The sequence below is a fragment of the Dermacentor silvarum genome, chromosome 3 (genome assembly GCF_013339745.2).
Source record: "Dermacentor silvarum isolate Dsil-2018 chromosome 3, BIME_Dsil_1.4, whole genome shotgun sequence".
NCBI classification, from domain to species: domain Eukaryota; kingdom Metazoa; phylum Arthropoda; class Arachnida; order Ixodida; family Ixodidae; genus Dermacentor; species Dermacentor silvarum.
In genome coordinates this window covers 136,894,864-136,914,740 of record NC_051156.1, presented here as the reverse complement: position 1 = coordinate 136,914,740, position 19,877 = coordinate 136,894,864, and the positions used below count along the sequence as shown (strand labels likewise).

Sequence of the window (19,877 nt, the reverse complement as noted above, 5' to 3'; positions counted from 1 at the left end):
TAGTATAGTGGAATGCAGACGCATATACAGTAATACCCCGTTAACTCGAAGAGTAAAAACTGAAAAAAAATTTAGATGGAGAGGAGTTTCGAGATAGCCGAATTCACGAAAACATAAGCATAACCACCGCGTAAAGCCAACATGACGCCTTACTAATATGGCGATGGTAACAGCCGACTTCCTCACAAAAGCTCAATGTACCAGGAACGGTACTATTAGTAGACCATTTTTGCGATAGTATGTGCGACCCAGCAACCGCCACGTCGGTCATATATGGACAACGGCGAACCTCGCACATATAAGCGCAAATGCAGATGCATGTTGACACCGTGTTCGAAACCGAGTCACGCTAAAAATGTGGGTCTAGACTTTTCGGAAACGAAACACTGTTCATAATATTATCCTACTATTTTAGATATGTTATCTTTAACATATATAAGTAAAAAGAAACATACTCCATATAAAACTTGTTAGGAATGCTACTTAAGCTTCACAATTGTCTCGAGTGCTGAACAAAACGCTGATAGAAATTGAGAATATTACTTAGAGCAGGTGAGGGGGTTGCTTGTTATGGCTTATAAGCAGAGTTTACTTAACGATTCGGCTACACCATGAATGCATACCAACAAGCTTCGCGTTCAGACCCTTTCAAGTTAAAACTTCGTTCGACATTGTTTTTGGGCGCGAAAGGATGGCATATGAAAAATGTATACGCACACATACGCACAATGCGCCAACTGTTTTAATGATTCCAAGGACTGACACATCATGACGCAAGTTCTCGCGCACGCTACATAAGACGCAGGTGTCGTGACAGTACACCCTAAAACAGTTTACATCCATTGGGGCGTATCTTTGTTCCCACGGCGATAACCGTCATCTGTCTTGCTTGCGTTTCCTTTCGTGAGAACTCTGCGCTCGCTACTTTCCTATAGAGAATGGCGATAACTTCTATTGTTTAGTCATTAACGTTCTTTCTATCAAATTAATCGAAATGGAGTTTTAAAATCTGATTTAGTGTTCCTCTTGAATGAGTAATGACGCTTATTAATTGACGAAGTTATAGACTCCGAAGTTAACATACTCCGGAGTTATAGAAACTGCACCTTAATATGCCTCTCGCTCGTATAACGATGACACCGTACGCAGGTTGGCAGGCAAACACTTGTAAGATATATCAATTCATTAAAGGTGGTCTCTAAATGTCTGATTTGGCATCAAGGGCGATATTTGCTGACATGGTGTACCAATAAGGCTAGATGCATGATTAGGTTGCTCATAAAAAATTATTGCACTAATGAAAATAAACTACCATCCAAGTGATTGATTGATTGATTAGTTGATTAATTAATTTATTTAATTAATAAACAAGAGTGCTGCACACGCTTCTTCTGGCTACGCTCAACTGTAGCAGCCGCAGAGATCACACGAATGGAGCGAGTCATTGTACTGTGACGTCATGGCGCATTCTCCAAATTGTTACCGAAAGCGAAACTTGTTCGTAAAACATCAATTATACAACATAATTTAGGCTGTTCCGACGTTTGCCAGTGTTTCTTCCGTGATTTCCAAAATGCGGACCTTAATTTAACGCAAGAAAAATGACAAGTGACAAATGGAGAAAATTAATTTCCGCTGTATTAGTAAATTAACTTTCCACAATAACGAAAACACCGCTCTTTCTATCAGAGGAGGCTTGGTTCAAGGCATGAAAGATGCAAAAACGAAAGACCAGTGGCGATGCCACGTTGAAGTTCCCGCACGAACACGTTTTGACGTCATGGATTAATTTTGACCGGGTCTGGTCAGGTCTAGTTAATTTTTCTTTTATCGGCAAAAATGACTAATTTGTATTCTAAAAGGAGCCAAACACCGAAGCGAGCAAGATTCTGGGGTTAATTACGTGGCAGAACCACAATTTGGTTATGAGGCAAGCCGTAGTGGGATATCCCGGATCAATTTTGACCACCATCTTTAACGTGCCCCTAATGCACGGGACACGGGCGTTTTTGCATTTCGACCCCCACATCGAAATGCGGCAGCCGCGGCTGGGATTCGATCCCACGACTTCGTGTTTAGCAGCGCAACACCACAGCGGCTAAGCCACCGCGGCGCGTGAGTTAGCAAGTCTCGAGAACATTTATCGCGCCACAACGGCCAAATACGATAAAACACTTATAAATCCATGACGTCAAAATGACATAACGGCGCTGAGGATTCGGCGCAAAATAAAATTGAAAAAAAAATACAACTCTGACCTTCATTTTCTCTACTAATAATCAACCTCGTACAGCGAAATCAACCAAAATAGAATTTCGAAGTAATAATGTATCAGTCTAAAGTTATTTTTAGTGTGCCTTCAAGGCACGTGATTTTTTTTTCTTTTTTTCTTTTGCTGCCCCATCTTAACAAAACGTCGTTTTATGCATTGCAGCACAAAAGTAACGGACCGTCCATAAGCTAATTAGCTAAGAACTTATTAGCGAAATTTTCTTAATTAGTCGATTATGCATTCCAATTTTTTTGCTCAAGTAATGTCCGACTCTTCGAGTAGGCCAGTTCACGGACTAGAATTGTGCTATCTGCCACAGGCAACCTTTAAGAATTGTTAAAGGTGTCCGCCGAAGGACCGGGTATATACGACACCCACCTGCGGGTAGTTGTGGTCGACGGTGAGCGACGGTAGAGACACCGTCTTGTCGCCGTCCTTGAGCGTCACCATGGTGACGGTGGGCGGATGCTGCTGGTGGTGCGCTGCCAGGGCGGCTGCCACGGAGTTTGCCGGCTGCCCGCGCTGACCGCCCGCCGCGCGCGACCCGAACGGCAGCAGCGGGAGCAGTGCCTCCGTGGCCGCGTTCACCATGCAGGGGTCGTCGCCGCGCAGGGAGCGGCTCATCGCAGCGGGCGGGGGCTTCTTCGGCCTGCATGGTCCATGACGCACACCGGTGGGAGTATGGAAGACAATATATTCCTCAGAGTAGCCTTTAAAGTGTGTAACGGGCAGGTCGGCTGGCGTCTATAGCATTGTCTATGAAACAGCGCAACAGCGGCAGGGCATACAGAACTGGACGAAACAACGCGAGAGCGGACACACACACACACACACACACACATACACTGTGTGTGTGTGTGTGTGTGAGCACCCCAAAAAAGGAAACCCGCCTACCCACCCCCTTCACACGCACACACACACTTTTTCACACAACAAAAGTGGAGGGAGAGGGGGCGTTCTTTCTTGGGATGCTTGTGTGTGCGAGTGCGTGCGTACGTGTGAGTGTGTGTTTTTTTTTTTTTTTTGCGCTCTGAAGCAATTCACTAAGACAAATTGGCAACTATCCCAGCTAAAAGTTCTTCTATGAAAAGTGATCGGCTACTTAATAAATCGATGGCTATAATAACAAAATCAAAGCAGAAATAAGATAACAGAATTCTGGGGTTTTACGTGCCGGAATCACGATAATGATTATGAGTCACGCCGTAGTGGGGTACCCCGGATTAATTTTGCCCACATGAGGTTGGTATTCTTTAACGTGCGCCTAAATCTACAAATACATGAGCGTTACTGCATTTTGCCCCAAAGCACCTTATAAGGCGGCTAAAAGAGCCAAATATGCCATTGACGGTCGCCGGCAGGACAGAGTGGAGCTATTTTGTCGCGTCAGTTCGGTGTCACGTCATTCCGGCCTACCATCTTTAACTTCGAAGAAGAAAAAGAAAAACAAAGCACTTCACGCTTAGCTTATAATAAATATGTGCAGCATACACAGACTTTCCTTTTGCGAACGTGTGCTGGAGAAATAAATGCTTGAAGAGCCACCTGAGGCGGGGATTCTTTGCAATATGGCTGCGGTTCAGATAATATACATTAACGGCCATTAATTGCCGCTAATCGACCAAGAAGTAAGCACAAATAAAGCTGCAGCGCGCTGTAGTAGTAAATTCTTATGTACGTTATACGTTTCCTTTTAGTTTGCGGCACAAGTACCAAAGCAAGGGAAGTTATGCTTTAGTCATGTTTGATGATGACGATATGGCAACCGATAATGATGATGGGTTGCGCAGCTGCTAGATATGGCCAAACTGCGCCAGGAAGATATTGATTCAGTTACTAGCTGCCATCGTGTTGTTTTTTACGTTTGTTGGCAGCATGGATAGATAACCGAACTCCAACGAAGCTTTCCAGGCACGACGTACCTGAGCTCACCAAGACCCTTGCTTGTGGCCCGAAGAATTTTCTTCATTAAAGCGCCTATATATATGTACGTTGCCTCTGTCGTCACTCGTCTTTTGCTGCGCCACAATTCTGGTAAATTATTTCATTCATCCATGTTTCGCACCATCGTCAGCCTCGTTTTCTTGAACCTTAAACTTTAGCGCGCATTTATATATTTCTCATTGAATCGGCAGCACGCGTGACGTGTCCAAAGTAGGAATCTAGAGCCTCATGATACTGGTTTAAGATAACGCTGGGGTTTAATATAATTTAATTCAGACTATAGGAGTCATAAGGATATCGTGCAATTAGATGTCTTCAGCCGCCGCAAAACGTGCGCCGTGCCGTGAAGCACCCACCACTGCAGATAGAAAACTGCGAGCTAAGATGCGACGCTCAAGTGGAGACGTTGTTCTGTGCAAAGTTATAACTTCTTGGACACATATTGCCCTCCGCCAGTTCATGCTCTCAGAACCATATCAACAAAACCAATACCATATTATTATTATGGCAACGAGAAAGAAGATAACGCCTAAAAATATAGTCTGCGCAACAATATCTGAGTACAGTGATGAGGCGCTTGTCGGGGGTCATCTTGTCGGCGGTCAACTAGCCGTACACCGCTGCACACAACTAGCCGACGCGTGCGGACACGAAAACCATGGCCATCACCATCAGCATTGCCCAGGCCAAAATGGCCGCGCATTTGGCTGTATTGGCATACATTGACGAACTCCAAATTTAGCATGCTCAGCGTTCATAACGCCTGTCTGGCGTTACGTTACGGGCTCTCCAAAATCCGGCGCTCAACATGCTTCGAGGCAGCGTGACTACCGGTAAGGCCAGCGGCCCCAAAATGGCTGCCCCGTCGAGGAACCAGCTGCAGCCCCGTAAGCAGCCGCCGGTCAGCGCCAACGGTCAGAGAAGCGAGGGCGACAAGAAACCGCTGCCTCCACCGCCGCCGCACCCCCTCACCAAGAGCGCCGCGGCGAAGACCACGGAGTCGGCAAGCAGCCACGGCGGCGACTCGACGGCCACGATGAACGTGACTGGCGTCAATTTCGAGGAACTGCTGCGTTCGCTTTCGGGCGACGTTGTCAGAGATTACCGGTCGCCGTCCTCGACGGAAATGCCACCGCTAGAGGAAGTGTCGACGGAAGAGCGTTCCCAGCGCAACGAGCTTTATCGAAACGTCCAGGACCTGCTCGGCGAGGTATTGGCCGGCATCGACGCCGAGTGCGCTTCCAAGAGAGACAAGCAGCAGGGTCTGGTCATCCTGGAGGACAGCGAGCGGCAGGGGGCGACCGTCAAGGCCGTCGAGGAAGACATGCCGACGGAACTGCGCGCCACGGTCGCGCCGCCGACGGGCCGCTCCGGCGTCGGCCGGGCGAGCTGCGACCTCACGGTCCGCTTCGCCGACAACGACGATTCCGCCAAGTCGCGACCCGACAGTCCCGCGTCGGGCGCGAGATCGCGCAAGAAGACAACGGCCGCCGCGCAAACGCCGGCCACCAGGAGCAAGAATCAGCAGCCACAGCCGCAACCGCAGCAAGGGTCCTCGCTGTGGCCCTTCCGCCGAAACCGAGTCAGCGCAGCCAAGCCGGGCAAGAACGCCGTCGCAGCTTCCTCGAATTCCCAGCCGAAGTCAAAGCAGCCTCCCCGGAGAGGGTCCGCTGGTGCCACGGTGGACTCTCAGCTGCTGGCAGCCATGGACCGAAAGATATCGTGGGGAAAGGCCAAGGCGTACCCCGGCAGTGTTACTCTCTCGGAGCTCAACGACGACGGCACCGGCACGAGCAAGACGAGGTCGCTCAGGAGGATCAAGAAGAAGAGGCCGGCCGAAGCGGAGCCGCAGCCCAAGCCCAAGTCGGAAGGAGGGACCTCGCTTCTCCGGAGCATTCTGGGCATAGCGAGCTTGTCGCAAAAGACGGCGGCTACGCCAGTGCGGCCGCAGGCAAAGGGAACCAAGCGCCCCGCCAAGCAGCAGTCGAGCGGCTCTCGCCAGTCCAGCGACAAAGGATCTGCGAGCGGCTCAAAGGCGAGTAGCAAACCGCAGCAGCGGAAAGAAAAAAACGCAGAGGCGGCGCCAAAAGAGGCCCAGCCACTGCCCTCGTTAAAAGAAGTCCCGGAGAACGCAGTCGCACCGGATGTACCCCACGCCGACTATCCCGAAGGTAGTATTGTGCAGGTTCCCAGTGCGAAAGATCACAAAGCACCAGACGCTGTCGCTGCTGACACTCGCGCAGTTCAGGAGTCCGTAACCGAAGCAGCTGGTGGTCAATGCATGCGGTCGGGTCCGGAGTCGTGGATCGTGCCCGTTATCGACGATGAAGACGCTCCGTGACTCTTGAAAACGTACTGTGTCACGGACAGTTCCGGGCTCCCAGTAAATGTTGGGAACCTATGCCCTCTTCTGGGGCTTCTTCTACATGGTCTTGTTCGCATAGAATTTTTGTCAGATAACTAAGAAATTACGCGCGAACGCTGGATCTCTGGGCATCCCGTACTGCCCAAACATACCCAGTATCTTAAAGTCTATCAATTATTTTATTAGCCTTCTCAACCCTTCATGACAATGTACACGGCACAGTGAGGGCAACCAATGTACACTGCTTTACAGGGGCGGAATGGCATTTCTTCGCTTTGAAAATCAACCAATAGTAAACAGCGCTACTTTGCGATCAAATTGTACAACGCGAAATTTTCTACTTTCGCTTTAAGTTTACCCAGCTGAATTGAAAACACCCATTCTGGAACAGTGGAAAAAAGCACGCTATTCTGACGTAAGTGATTTAGACCTTGTGATGTCACGGGAACTTGTGAAACACGTCACGTAGTTCAGCAATGTTAGATTGAGTCTTCGCGTACGTGTTGTCAGTGCAAAATCAAACGTTTCCAGGCGCTTCCAAGATCTATAATGTAACGGTGTGTCGATGCGGAAACTTCAGGAGGGTGTTGCCCTTATTATTATTATTATTATTATTATTATTATTATTATTATTATTATTATTATTATTATTATTATTATTATTATTATTATTATTATTATTATTATTATTATTTGGACCCCTCTGTCATACAAAGCTCCCGCTCAACTACTCGTGCCTATCTACGTATAAGTTCACATACGTCTTACACTCGTACTTGCGCTAGCATTTACAAATACACAAGTGCTAATTTAAGGTATATATACACTATTTTTATGAGTTTCTTCCTAATTTACTCAAGCGCTTATCTGTTCTTTTTTTCAGCATTTTTTAAATCATAATCGATGATGATTTGGTACTATGCCATCCACACGGTCTTTCGTGCTAATTATTTTGAATGCCTTGAAGCCACACTATCAAGTTTCTATTTTATATGCCTTGACAAGGTGACTTTCACTTTACTTTTATCCTGATTGCCGCACTTGCTCTGAAAGATATCGTAAGCGTGCACAATTTCACCTGCACCATGTCTTGAACGAGAGGGACATCGACAGCATTCACTTTCACATATCGTCTGCCACTATTCCTCATCGCGTCATATGACTACAAAACGAATTAAGTTATCAATAAAAAAAGAATCATACGTGTACGAAGTAGCCGTGGGAATTTTTGACTCTTCATAAAGCGAGGTGACACCAACTCCTCGCTGTCTCATCGCCGGCGACATCAACATCTGTGATGGCGGTCGGCCTATCCCGGCGCCGGGAACAAAATTTATGGCCAGAAGCGGCGCCTGCTACCGTCTTCTTTGGCCGCTGAAATGACGTCGATGCCAACCGCGGGCGACGAATGCACAGCCGGATGATCCTGCCGTCGACGATACCTTGACGGACTATACCAAGCAGCCGAGCCCCGTGCGATGCCCAGCCAAATTGGCGGCCGCGTCCAGCTGCCTGCAGCCTTATGACAGGGCAAGTCGCCATCGAGCCGGTCGTCGCGTGCAGTTCTTCTTCGGATTGCGTCGGCCTCTGCACGCCTTCTCCACCGCACAAGTGCGCCAGGGCGACGGCAGCGCGAGCGCAGCGCGGAGACAAGCCAGGGGCCGCCAGAAACGACGATGCGACCAGGAACGACGATGCGACCAGTATCAGCGGTTGCAGCGACAGCAGCAGGATCGACGAGTCGTCGAGACTCGAACCGTACCCAGGCGCCACTGGCCAGCTGCCGATCAGCACCGAAGCCTCCGTGAGGAGCCTCGAGGACGACAGCACCGTCACCAACGTCGACGACTGTTCCTCGATTCTGGCGCCTGCCACGAAATCGAGCGACCGTTCCGGGAATTCTACCGACCTGCTTTCGAAGACCGGAGCTGCTGCTGCTGGATCGCGTTATATGAGGAATAGCAGCAGCAGCGGCGGCGAAGACCTGCCGAGTGAGGGACCCGCCGAACCGTTGCAGGCGCGCACGAATGCGTCATCGACGACGTGCTTAGTCCCGTCTTCCGATCCACCGGCGCCTGTGCCGATCCAGGGGCAGCTCGAGTTGCTGCTACGCAATCCCGACAACACCGACACTCCTCGTTCGAGCGAAATGGACTCCCAGTCGCTGTCGGCCATGCAGGGCTACGGCGGCAGCGAGGCGAACAGCAGCGGCCTCGGCTACCAGAACGCGTCGGCGCTTTCCGCCACGCCCCGGTCGCAGCTGGACTCGTCCGTCGCGTCTACGTCGACCGGGGCGGGCAGGAGAATCGACCTGGGCGGTGCCGAGCGCTCCGAGGAAGAGCCCAGCGCGTCGAGCGCGCTCAGTAACGACCACTCTTCAATGGCGAGTGGCAGCTCTTCGCCGGGGCTGCAGGCGTCCCGGAGGATCAGGTGGGGCAAGGCCAAGAGCTATCCGGGCAGCGAGACCGTGTCCGAACTCGAAGACGAGCGCTCCGCCGATTTCTCGTCGCAGCTGCAAGCCTTCCGGAAGAAACAGGTCGCCATGACGCGCGTTCCTGTCAGGCCAGTTCGCAGGGCGCCGCCACAGTTCGCGCCGCCGCAGCCGCAGTACAGAAACCAGCGAGCAAGGATGGTCAGGGGTCCGAAGCGGCCCACCTCGAGGTCGCGCTTCGACAGAGATAGGGATTGGGACAGAGACAGGGACAGGAACAGGGACGAGTAGACCACGGGCTGTGCGTCGAGAGCATGCTTGGTTTGCAACACAATTGTATTAGTACAATAAATGTACCGGATTTTATCCGTGTTCGCTTGGAACGCATATAGAAGGTAGGAAAAAAAAAATCCTGCTCTTCGGCAGCTTGACGATGCTCCTATTCGCAGTTACAAAGCCGTATTGTACTGACAGCACACATGGCTGCATTGTTCAGACCGAAATCGCAGAAAACGGCAAAAGTTGGAAGCTACAAGCGGATCAGGGAGCCGTAAAATAATGTTGCAAGAGAGCGTAATATGAAGTTTTGTTAAATCGGGAATCGCTTCCCGTTAGTACAAATTTCTTCGAGTTCCGTGCAGATGCGTGTGCGTACGGAAATCTCGGGAATGAGCAAGTGCGGTGGGTCCAACGCCGTCACGGGCGCGTAAGCATTACCGAGTTCCAGGTTCGTGTACCGTGACCTGTGTCCCAGTTATGTTAGCCAAGCTGTTCAAAGAAAATAAAAGTATTAAAACATCACGGTGCGCAAGACACGATTACAAGACCTACGGTGTTCGGTCATCAGAGGTCTGAAGACAGAGGTCTGAAGACACCATCGACCTTAAAATCCTGTCTTGCACCGTGTTTCTTAATCCTTTCTTTAAATTTTAACACCTTGGCTAACGTTAGCTGGGACACCCTATATATAAAGCTTCGGTACGTCTTAACCTGTAGCGCGCCAGTCCGTACTCACCTTCCCCTTTTGACGACGGGCGCCATGGGTCTCCTCTCTGGGTCGACCTCGTCGAAGAGCCGCATTAGTAGCTCGGTGTTCTTGACGCGCACCACCCGCTCCGGAGACCGGGGCCTACGCTCTCCGCTACCTTCGGGAGGAGTCAGTGGACGTACCGCTGCGTAAAAGCCAGAATATCCCGCTCAAAACACCATCTCTGCAAATTCGTACCTGTATATATGAAAAGGAAGGCAGAATACCTACTTAAATGCAGAATAAGCGATTTCGTATGTTGCGTTTTGGGTGTCGTGTGTTATCGACACCCGAAAGCACTGGGACGCGCGCTAGTAGCCCGGCTTCTCACATTACGTGCTATGGTTTCACCCGGTGCAAGCTATATTTATACGGTGCAGCATAATCGCACAAGGCACTACGCAAAGCCAGATTTAACAAGCCCGATGTAACAGGGAACAGTAAGATAACATTGAGAGTTGGTTAATAAGTTTTCAAAAAAACTTTTGTTTTCGGTGCCTCAATCCGACATTTGAGATCTCCCGATTTTAATGGTGTTCTTCACGTGAAACCGCTTGCATCTCTTTTTTTTTTAACTTTACGTCTGTCACCAGCTCCCAACAGGGAGCTGGTGACAGACGTAAAACAGCAGCAGCAGAAGTAATGCTGTTGAAGCTCCGCTACAGTACGCGGTCAGCGGTGGAGACATCAGCACGAAAATTACTTCATCCGCGTCTAAATGTTTAAACTTCTGATTTTCGGCTCTTCTCAATTAACCTATTGAACTTTCAAGGTCTATTCAAATAATACAATTATCGAGTGGTCTGTTCCACTCGATTCTTGGCCAGTCCCAGGTATTAGGTTTTCTTTTGTATTTTTTGTACAGCTTTTATTTTTCGTAACTTGGTTTTTTAGTATATGATTATGCATGATATTACTGTAATTATTTCGTCTTTCATGTGCTTATTAATTTTTCACCTATGCAGTGTTAGTTTCGTTTCATTACTCGATATTTAATTCATCGTAAGGGGTCCCGCCCGCAGTTTTTACTTTGGGACCCCTTCCTGTATACTAGTGTCTATGTACTAATTTACTTATCAATAAAATGAATTGAATTGAATTGAATTGAATGCGCCACAGTTCGGTGTCAACATCATCATCCCCACCACCATCATCACGGAGAGCGGGCGCCATGTATATTTAGCTCACAACAATGATAGCGTAAGTAAAGCATTTGGCTTTCCAGCCTGTCTTCGCCGTTTACTTGACCAGTCGGACGCGCTGCCACTACAGCCTGGGGCGGTGGAACAGGCTCGACGAATTTCCAATCCATGAGCGCGCGTATAGTCGCTCCACTGTTTTGTTCCAACTCGCTCAGCGGCTTCTTGGAGAGCGACAACTTCGTTCGCAGTCATTCTATGCGTTCGACGTACAACACTGCCGCAGGTAAGCGGAGACTGCGTTCGTGGTGTCTCCCCACCTGTCTGGCAATGTCCGACCGTGTAAGGCATGTCCTCCTGCTCACGCCGCTCGAGGAGACGGCGCTTGTGCCGATACATCCCAACAGGCATCACGGGTTATACGCCAAGCTGCGCTCGCACGTTACAGCCTCGATTACAGCCGCGGCACCCATGCGGCCCCTAGACGCAGCGCAGCTCGGTGTCCCCGACCACCTTGCATTCGACATGGACCCCGAGACGCCGCCCCCGTCCCTCTTCGGACGGAAACTCCAGTGTCACTCACGACCCCGGGACCCGAGGCGTCCAGCTCCCTTCCGCGTCAGTGCAATAAAAAGGCAGTTCTGGATCCTGAATATAATAGTTATTACGCGATGTCCGGACATCGTGGTGCAGCCCGGAGTGCCGACGTAGCAGATTCGGTAGGTATATATCGTCCCAAAACCACAAGGCAATCACCGATATCGTGGCCAAGTGTTTAAAGACACGCGGCCGGTGTCGGCACACCCGTGGTTTCTATAGATCACGGGTGGGAACTGTGGGATGACGACCCAGGTTGGCCTGTGGCATCAGGTCAGGGCCGGCAGTTGGGTGCGTTGGGTGCTTTCAATATAGCCGCGATGGGTAAGCTCTGCGGAGCTGTGAGGGGTCGACCCCCGTGACTCAGGGCGATACAAAGGTGAGGGTTACCCACAGTTTTGCTTTTTTTTTCATTGTACTTTTGTAGTGGTTATTAGGTTTAGGCAAAGTGTCATTAAATGACGGCAATTTTTAAAAAATTCTCTTGATCCATTTAAAATATAATTATCGTTTCGCCGCCTTCTCTTTCAAAAAAGAAGAAAGAAAGAAAAATGCATACCTTCGACTATCCTCGCAGTGGGTATGGGCCAGAGTATTCTCATAAATATAAACTGAGGCCAGCGCTCGTCCTGTCGAAGTTTCTCGTCTAGCTTTTTTTTTTTTTTTTGCGATGTTTACGTGTAATGAAGCCATACCAACAAGACCAAGTTGAGACCCTTTTAAAGAATTTGAGAACGACACGGGCCTGGGCAATGGTATATTTCCAGTCGTTTCTATTAGCAACACTGCATATGTACGCGCAACGACCAAAGCGCGAAGATACGGGTAAGGTTTTTCATCGACAAGGACATCAGTGCAGGACATCGTCTTACCTAATTTCTAAGTCAGCCAGCAATGCACATTTCCCTTGACGTCCGTTTAGCCGGTCCAGTGGGAGCGGTTTTGGAACGTTTATAAGCCGTAAAGAACTTATTCAGACTGGATTGACCCGAGTGAAGCTAGCTGCAGCGGTGGAAGAGCTGGCTCAATAAGGCGTGGCTCCTTCAGTGTGAGCGCAAAGCGCCGGCGGAGAAGGTGAGTCCCATCATAAACTCTATCGAAAAGTAGGCAAAAACATCACGATAGAGTTAGGCTAATGTAAATGGCAGTGAAGTCGGTCAGCCTAAAGCAGTGGTTCTCAAACGTAAGTCCTCGCGGACGACTTGAAATGCTAGCAGGTTATTCGGAAACGTTTTGAATATTGTGGCCTTAACAACTCAATTTACATTATATTTAAATTTAAGAGTACTGGGCTATAGAGTAATACTTCCGAGGTGATTCAAATCTCATTCGAGCTTTCTTGTGATGGTCAAAAATACGTTAAGTACTTTTCACACTAGCGCACTTAAGGCGCTCATCTCTGCTTTGCTTGCATGAAGATGAAAAGAAAAGATGGGTATTGAACCGTGAAAACATTTAGATATGCGCTCATGCTTTCGTGCCATGCACAAATACAGGTGGTGTGATCTCTAGCTTGTTGATCGGGCAACGATTTCTAGGGTGAAGAAGAAATTAAATCAGCCGTCTGGCTTTCCAAGGTAGCCCCGCAGCACGCTGGGATGCGGTGCGTGCTTAACATACGTGATATGGGTTTCTGTTGGATTTTTTCCTCGACGTTTGTTACATTACGTAGCGGTGTAGTGACGGTGAGGATGCAGGATCACTTTCATAAAGTGTGAATGTATTGTAACGTAGAGAGAACGGCCAGTTAGTGCATGCTTAATTGGAAGAAAACAGCAGCGGTGAATGCGGTACACAAAAGAAAAGAACACGACGGGACAAAGCTGGGACACTTGCAACAAAGAACTTATTGCAGCGAAACGACATATAAGAGGTGGTATAGAAAAGTTCCGAGACTGGGTGTATTTTGAAGGAAGTAAATTATTCACGTGCATTCAAACACTCTCACCTTCGAAACAGTCCCCTTGTGCTGCAATACAGCAGCGCTCCCAGCGTTACTGTCAATTTGCGAATATGTGCTGACTGTCTTCTTATCGAAAGGAGTCGAGAACCTTTCTGCGGTTGAGTAAGGAAATCGCGAGCCAAAATAGCGTCTTTTGTGCTGGGTTTTTAATTTTCAGAGGAAAGCAAAATAAGCTAAAGCCAAATTTAACTAGTAGGGTGGGCTTCTAGTGCTTGCACTATAAGGGAGGGAAGTGAATCCGGAGAGAAGTGAATCCGGTCTCGAAAACCGAATTATCCAGATGCAGATTTCAAAAAACGGATATTCAGGGTATCCGCTCTAAATAACCCGTTAGCCGGATATTCGAATATTCGGACACGAATATTCGGTGTTTCAAAGAGGAAAGGTACGTAGGTTAACCAGAGCAGATATCGGGTTTGCACGAGCGGTTGCAAAAATAGCTACAAATATTAGAATACAAGAGAGAAAGAGAGATAATTTCGGCACAAGTACAGAAGAACAAATATCCGGCTATCCGAATATCCGGTACTATTAACAGAATAACCAAACGAATAACCAATCACTCCGGTTATCCTCTTTTCAAATTCGAATAGCCGGTGAATCAAATAACCGGATAACCGGTTTTTCCGCAAAACCGGTTTGATATTGCTGCACTACTGGAAACCATGTTCTTTCTGGCGAGAAATTCGCGTGTGCGGATTGGTGCACTTTTTCGAGCTGCGGTCATGCCGAAACCCCAGCCCCCAACCTTTTTTGTTGTTGTTATTGTTGTTGGTCGTGAAGACGTGGACTTTTCCACTGCGACCACTGTTGCTTCGTCTCAAGGTCGCACCCGTTATTGCGACTCGGAGTCGAGAACGAAAGACCTTGGAGTAGACGAGGAAACTAAAAGCTTTATACAATGTTTACAGATAGTGGATAATAGCGCAAATGTAGCTGTAAGAGCACATCAGACCGACTGGGCGGCTGGTGGTGACTCTCTCCGAGCTAACAATGGGCCGGTTCTTTCCTTGGCGACTCCTCGTTGACAGGCACCCGACGGGCGGGTGCTGACGTCACCAGCGTCGCGAAGATGGCCGGGGGCTGCTTGAAATCACCCGCGTCGAGTTCATTCGCCATGGATATTGCTCCCGTCGCCTTGATGATAGGTACGTAGTATGGCAGCTGCCCGTCGCCTCAATGAAGGCACGTGGTGAGGCACAATACCGTGCATCTAAGTTTCGACCCTATAGTAATAATCCTCGGCATGAAATACAGCTTCTTCGTCAGGTTTTCGTCCCGCTTATTTTGCTCTCTTCCAAAAATTAAAAATCCAGCTCTAAGGTTGAAGTTCTTACACGACTGCTGAAATCAAGAACAAATATCAGGCGCAATTGACTCGTAGAGGAAAGAATGCTTGCCGTAAATATTTGGAAAGTAGCAGGAACACGTACTGAAAGCGCTGTATTGCTGCGCAAGGCGGGGTCTACATCGAAGGTGAGAGTGTTTGCAGACACATAAATAAGTTACTTTCTTCAAAACAGAGCCAGTCTCGAAAATTTTTGATACCATCTTCTCCCGACACATGCGCAAGAAATTCATCGCAAAAAAGAAGGCGAGAAGCAGTAGACACTAAATATAACCAGTGCACGACGCAGTCCTAACACTACTAATAGATGTCAACTCTTTATCAGTAAGGCTCAGCACTGACGCATGTGTTGCCCTGCTTAATAATGTGAAAAGCCTCTATACAAATCCTCGGTATCCCGAGACGAATAACAAATAAACATTGGGGTGCACCCGCATTATATAAATTAGCAGCCTCTTGGATGCGATCGGCTTGGGAATGTTTGCCGAATACGCCCGCGCCCCTTTTTCGGCAATTAGCCCACACCTTGAACAACACGTGCCTCCGAAGACGGCTTCACAGTGACGTCCTGAGTAAGTGGATTGGCAAGAATAGAGACGTTCCCTCTTGAAGGAGTGCCGAATTCGTCAGCATCTCAGTGCCCACATACCTGCCAATTCCCCCTAATTTTTCGTAAAGTTTACAAATTTGGACCCATTTTACGATTTTACGAATGTTGCGTCATGTTTTGCAAAAAAATATTTCTGTTTGCGAAAATGCATTGCAAGTCTGTCTTTGTATCTTCCATTGCAAGCCTTTGATGGTGAAAGTATGCAAGATGGATATACGTCCGAGCAGGTTTACGAGTCCTTGAAGCAGGTGAAATTGGCATCATCTAACTCACTGGAAAGGTGACTGTGATCTAGAAAACAGTATGTTACTTGTCATTAACCGTGCTCACATGAATGCGATAGTAACGCATCGCATTTCTTAGCGCATCGCGGTAATACTATGCGACGGTGTTTACACGTGGTGCATCGCAATTGGTCCGAATCAAGCCGGAACTTGTGTTTCTGGCGAGTGCATTTCGTCGGTAAAAGGGGGTATAGCCACACGTCGGCATCCGTCCCACTTATCCTATCTCCCTCGATGCGATACGCCATCGTTTACATGCACCGCGTGAGTGGACTTACCCATTTCAATCCACCCTCCCCTGGCGCATTAATGCGATTCGTCTTGCCAGCGCATTAACGCCGTTTACGTGGATGCGATGTTCTCGAAATGCGGTGCGATGGGCCCCTGTCGCATTCACGTAAACGCGGCGATTATTTGCTGTTCCATGTTTACCGCTGCTCGGTGTGCTGCGTATTAAGCTAATTCTTCGCTCAGGGCAAGCTTTTTTTTTTTTTTTTAAGAATACGTGCCATATACGACCGATGTAGGGGCGTGGAACTCCTTAATTTCACTACTTGCCACATTCTTAGATTCTTCTAAAAAACGAATTTTCAGAAACTGCAGTTCTGTCTGGTACAAAGTTCGTAGATACACGGTTCGTCACGTATAGTGCAAAAGGCTTCAAGGAGTCTACTCGTCGGCTTAGTGGGGGAGAGAGAGAGAGAGACAGGGTGAGAGAGGCAGGGAGGTTAACTGAAAGAGCTTCTGGTCTGCTACCCTGCACTGGGGGAAGGACGAGGGGAAATGAAAGGCGAAAAGAATAACGGAGAGATAAAGCAAAGGTGCGAAAAATCTAATAGAGGACGTTCCCCATCAAATCCCGGCCGCGGCGGCCGCATTTCGATGGGGGCGAATGCAAAAGCACCCGTGTACCGTGCAATGAATGCACGTTAAAGAACCCCAGGTGGCCAAAATAAACCCGAAGCCGCCCCACTACAGCGTGCCTCAAATTTCAGATCGTGGTTTTGGCACGTAAAACCCCAGAATTTAATTTTTAATTCCCGAGAAGTCTGACACTTCGGCTAAAAGTTATTGATATTTGTTTGTGTTCATTCACGGGGCGGGGGGGGGCACTTGGTTCTTAGAACTTTCGAAATTTTGTCGCAAAAGGTGGTCGGATCGGGTTTCTGAGTTCACAAAAAATTTGGCCTTATGAAAGAACTCATGGATACGAAGGATGGTGCGCCAGAAAACGAGCTGATGATGATGATAATTTAATGGCATCCCCTTGGAGCCGGGGCGGTGACTCATAGTCACCTAGCCTGCTTGATTTAACCAGGTATGCTATTCATGTTTTTTATCTAATATACATCTCATTAATCTTCTTTTTTTTTCCTTCAAAATCTACCTTGTACCGCTTCAAGGTCGTATTAATTTATTCCCTGATTTTTTTTTCAGCCAATACACTAAACGTATCTTGCTTGTCTCGACTGCTGACCGTTTGATACTGCCGTCCACTTTAAACCCAAGCGCTTCTGGAAGGTGTACGTCACCTACTGCTCCCACTGGCTGAATCCCTTCTCATTCCATTAGGATGTGCTCAGTGGTCTCCAGATCTTTGCTGCAGCATACACATGCCTCATCTAGTTCCAAATATTTGCTCCGGTATGTTTTGTTCCTTAGGCAACTGGCTCGAGCCTCAAATAGCAAGGCACTGCCCTTTGTGTTAGCATACAGATTTCCCCCCGCTAATTTCTTTCTTCTCATTCTCGTAAATTTGCGTGGTCCACGAAGCCATCTACGAGAAAGTGCGCCCTCACCTGTGAGGTCTTCTTGGGTGTCAGTGCTTGAACAACGGTGGCAGCACGGGCATCACGATGGCATGGCGACACTCCGCTCGTCTCGTCCGGTTGCTGCCAAAACGACTGCGGCAGTGCGCGCAGTTTCATCGGCAGCGGCTCTGCGCAAATCGACGAGCGATGAACGGTGCGTATTTCGGTCGTATTATGACAAGCGACGAGAAACGCTGCGAAATTCAGGTCTTAAAAAAAAAAATATTGCGCAGAGCCCATCTCTCGATGACTGTCTACACGGTAATGCGTTTAGCGTTGAATCAATACAGGGTGTTTCACTTAACTTGGGCAAAACTTTAAAAATATGCAAATGCCACGTAGCTGGACAAAACCAAGGTAATGTTGTTTTGCCGTCGCTTGGAGATATTCAGAATATTTTTTTTGCATTCGGCCTGATTGGATAATTAGTCGTAATTAACTAATCAACTTCTCGATTGTTATAAGTAGATGAAAAGTGGTAATGAGAAAATTGTAGAGCGACATGAAAAACTACCGATAAAGATTTCTGTTGCTCAATACGTGCTACATAAAAGTGTTTTTACGAGCGTGAAAGACCGCGAATACACGCAAAATTGCCGCGCGACTGGCCGCTCGAGGCACTTTGCGTGTATTCATGTTACTATTCTTATGTTGCTTTGCAATTTTCTCATTGGTACTTGTCATCTAATTATAATAATTGATAAGTTGATTAACTAATTAAGACTAATTATGTAATTAGGCGGAATGCAAAAATAATCTGTGTATCTCCAAGCGACGGCAAACATCATTATCACAATTCTGTCCAGCTACGTATAGCATTTGCGTATTTTTAAAGTTTGGTCCAAGTTAAGTGAAGCATCCTGTATAGCGACACAACGTATTGATACCGTCGAAACATGTCCATGAAAAAAGTCCATGAAGTATACCTAAGAAGACTAAGCATTGAAAATTCACTCTACCTGCAAGAAACGCGATCTTAGGTAATCTTCGTGCGTTCATTGGATTTCAATATGCACGAGCACTGAAGGCAAGGTTTGGACACGGGACCGTTCTGCAACACGCAAGAGTTACCATTCCGTGAGATCTCGTAGAAATTATTTACTGTTGCGTTATGTAAATAGAACTGTGTCGCGTGGTCGTCGCGCATGTTTGCGGTTCAAGGCCGAGGCGATGGAATAACCCGACTCCAGTATACAATTTCCTTATCATGTTATCTCTATCATACTTGGGCTGGGACCGTTTCGCTGATAGCTAGTATCTATGGCCGGTTTGTACGAGTGCTGCACTTGTGCGTACATCCGATAAACCAACATGAAGCATACGCATTATGCAGCAGCAAAGGGGGAGGGGAGGAGTGGGCAGAGGTGGAAGTCGGTGGTTGTCGCTGATAACCGCCCATTGTGCTCGTGCAAAACGAAGTGAGGTGGATGGATTTCCAAGGGAAATATCCGATTAATTTGGAACAAATTAAGAAAAGTTAAACTCTGGGGCTTCGCTTATGCGACAAAACCAGGATCTGATTATGACGCAGGCCGTAGCGGTGGACCCCCGATTAATTTTGACCACCCGGGGTTCTTTCTTTCTTTTTTTTTCAATTTCTTTTTTTCTTTTCTTTTTTAAGCGCACCTAAATCCATAAGTACATGAGCGTTTTTTGCATTTCACCCCCATCAAAATTTCTCCCCCGCGACCTCGTGATTAGCAGCGCAGCGCCATAGCACTGCACTTAGCCGGAAAGGTTGGTAAAGTATAAAATAGAAAATTAATGAAGCCGTACTTCAGGAGCTCAAAAAAGTGCGTGCAATCGCTATATTCCTCTCTCTATGTCTTTCTCACTGCGTGACATTACAGGGAGCTCGCAGTTTCTTTCAAAAATTATCGGGTTTAACATCCCAAAACTGCGCATTGGGTTATGAGGGAGCCCGTAGTGCAGGGCTCCGGAATTAATTTCGCCCACCTGAGGGGTAGGGAGGGGGGGGGGGGGGGGCTATTCTGTAAGCGTTCACCTAGTCGACCTGTCCACTAGTTGAACAGAATACCCCCGATGGGGTTCGTTAACGGACACCTAAAGTTAAGTAAACCAGCGT

General features: G+C 48.0%; 1 protein-coding gene across 1 annotated transcript; it reads left to right on the top strand.

The window, feature by feature from the left end:
• The first annotated feature begins 8,103 nt into the window (after nucleotides 1–8,103).
• LOC119444816 (uncharacterized) lies at nucleotides 8,104–9,303 on the top strand. The gene has a single exon (XM_037709157.1). It carries the CDS (start codon nucleotides 8,104–8,106, stop codon nucleotides 9,301–9,303), a length of 1,200 nt encoding a protein of 399 aa, XP_037565085.1.
• The last annotated feature ends 10,574 nt before the right edge of the window (nucleotides 9,304–19,877 follow it).

Excerpts from the sequence above, each read along its gene's own strand:
- LOC119444816 (XM_037709157.1), top strand. The coding sequence starts at position 8,104 with ATGACAGGGCAAGTCGCCATCGAGCCGGTCGTCGCGTGCAGTTCTTCT.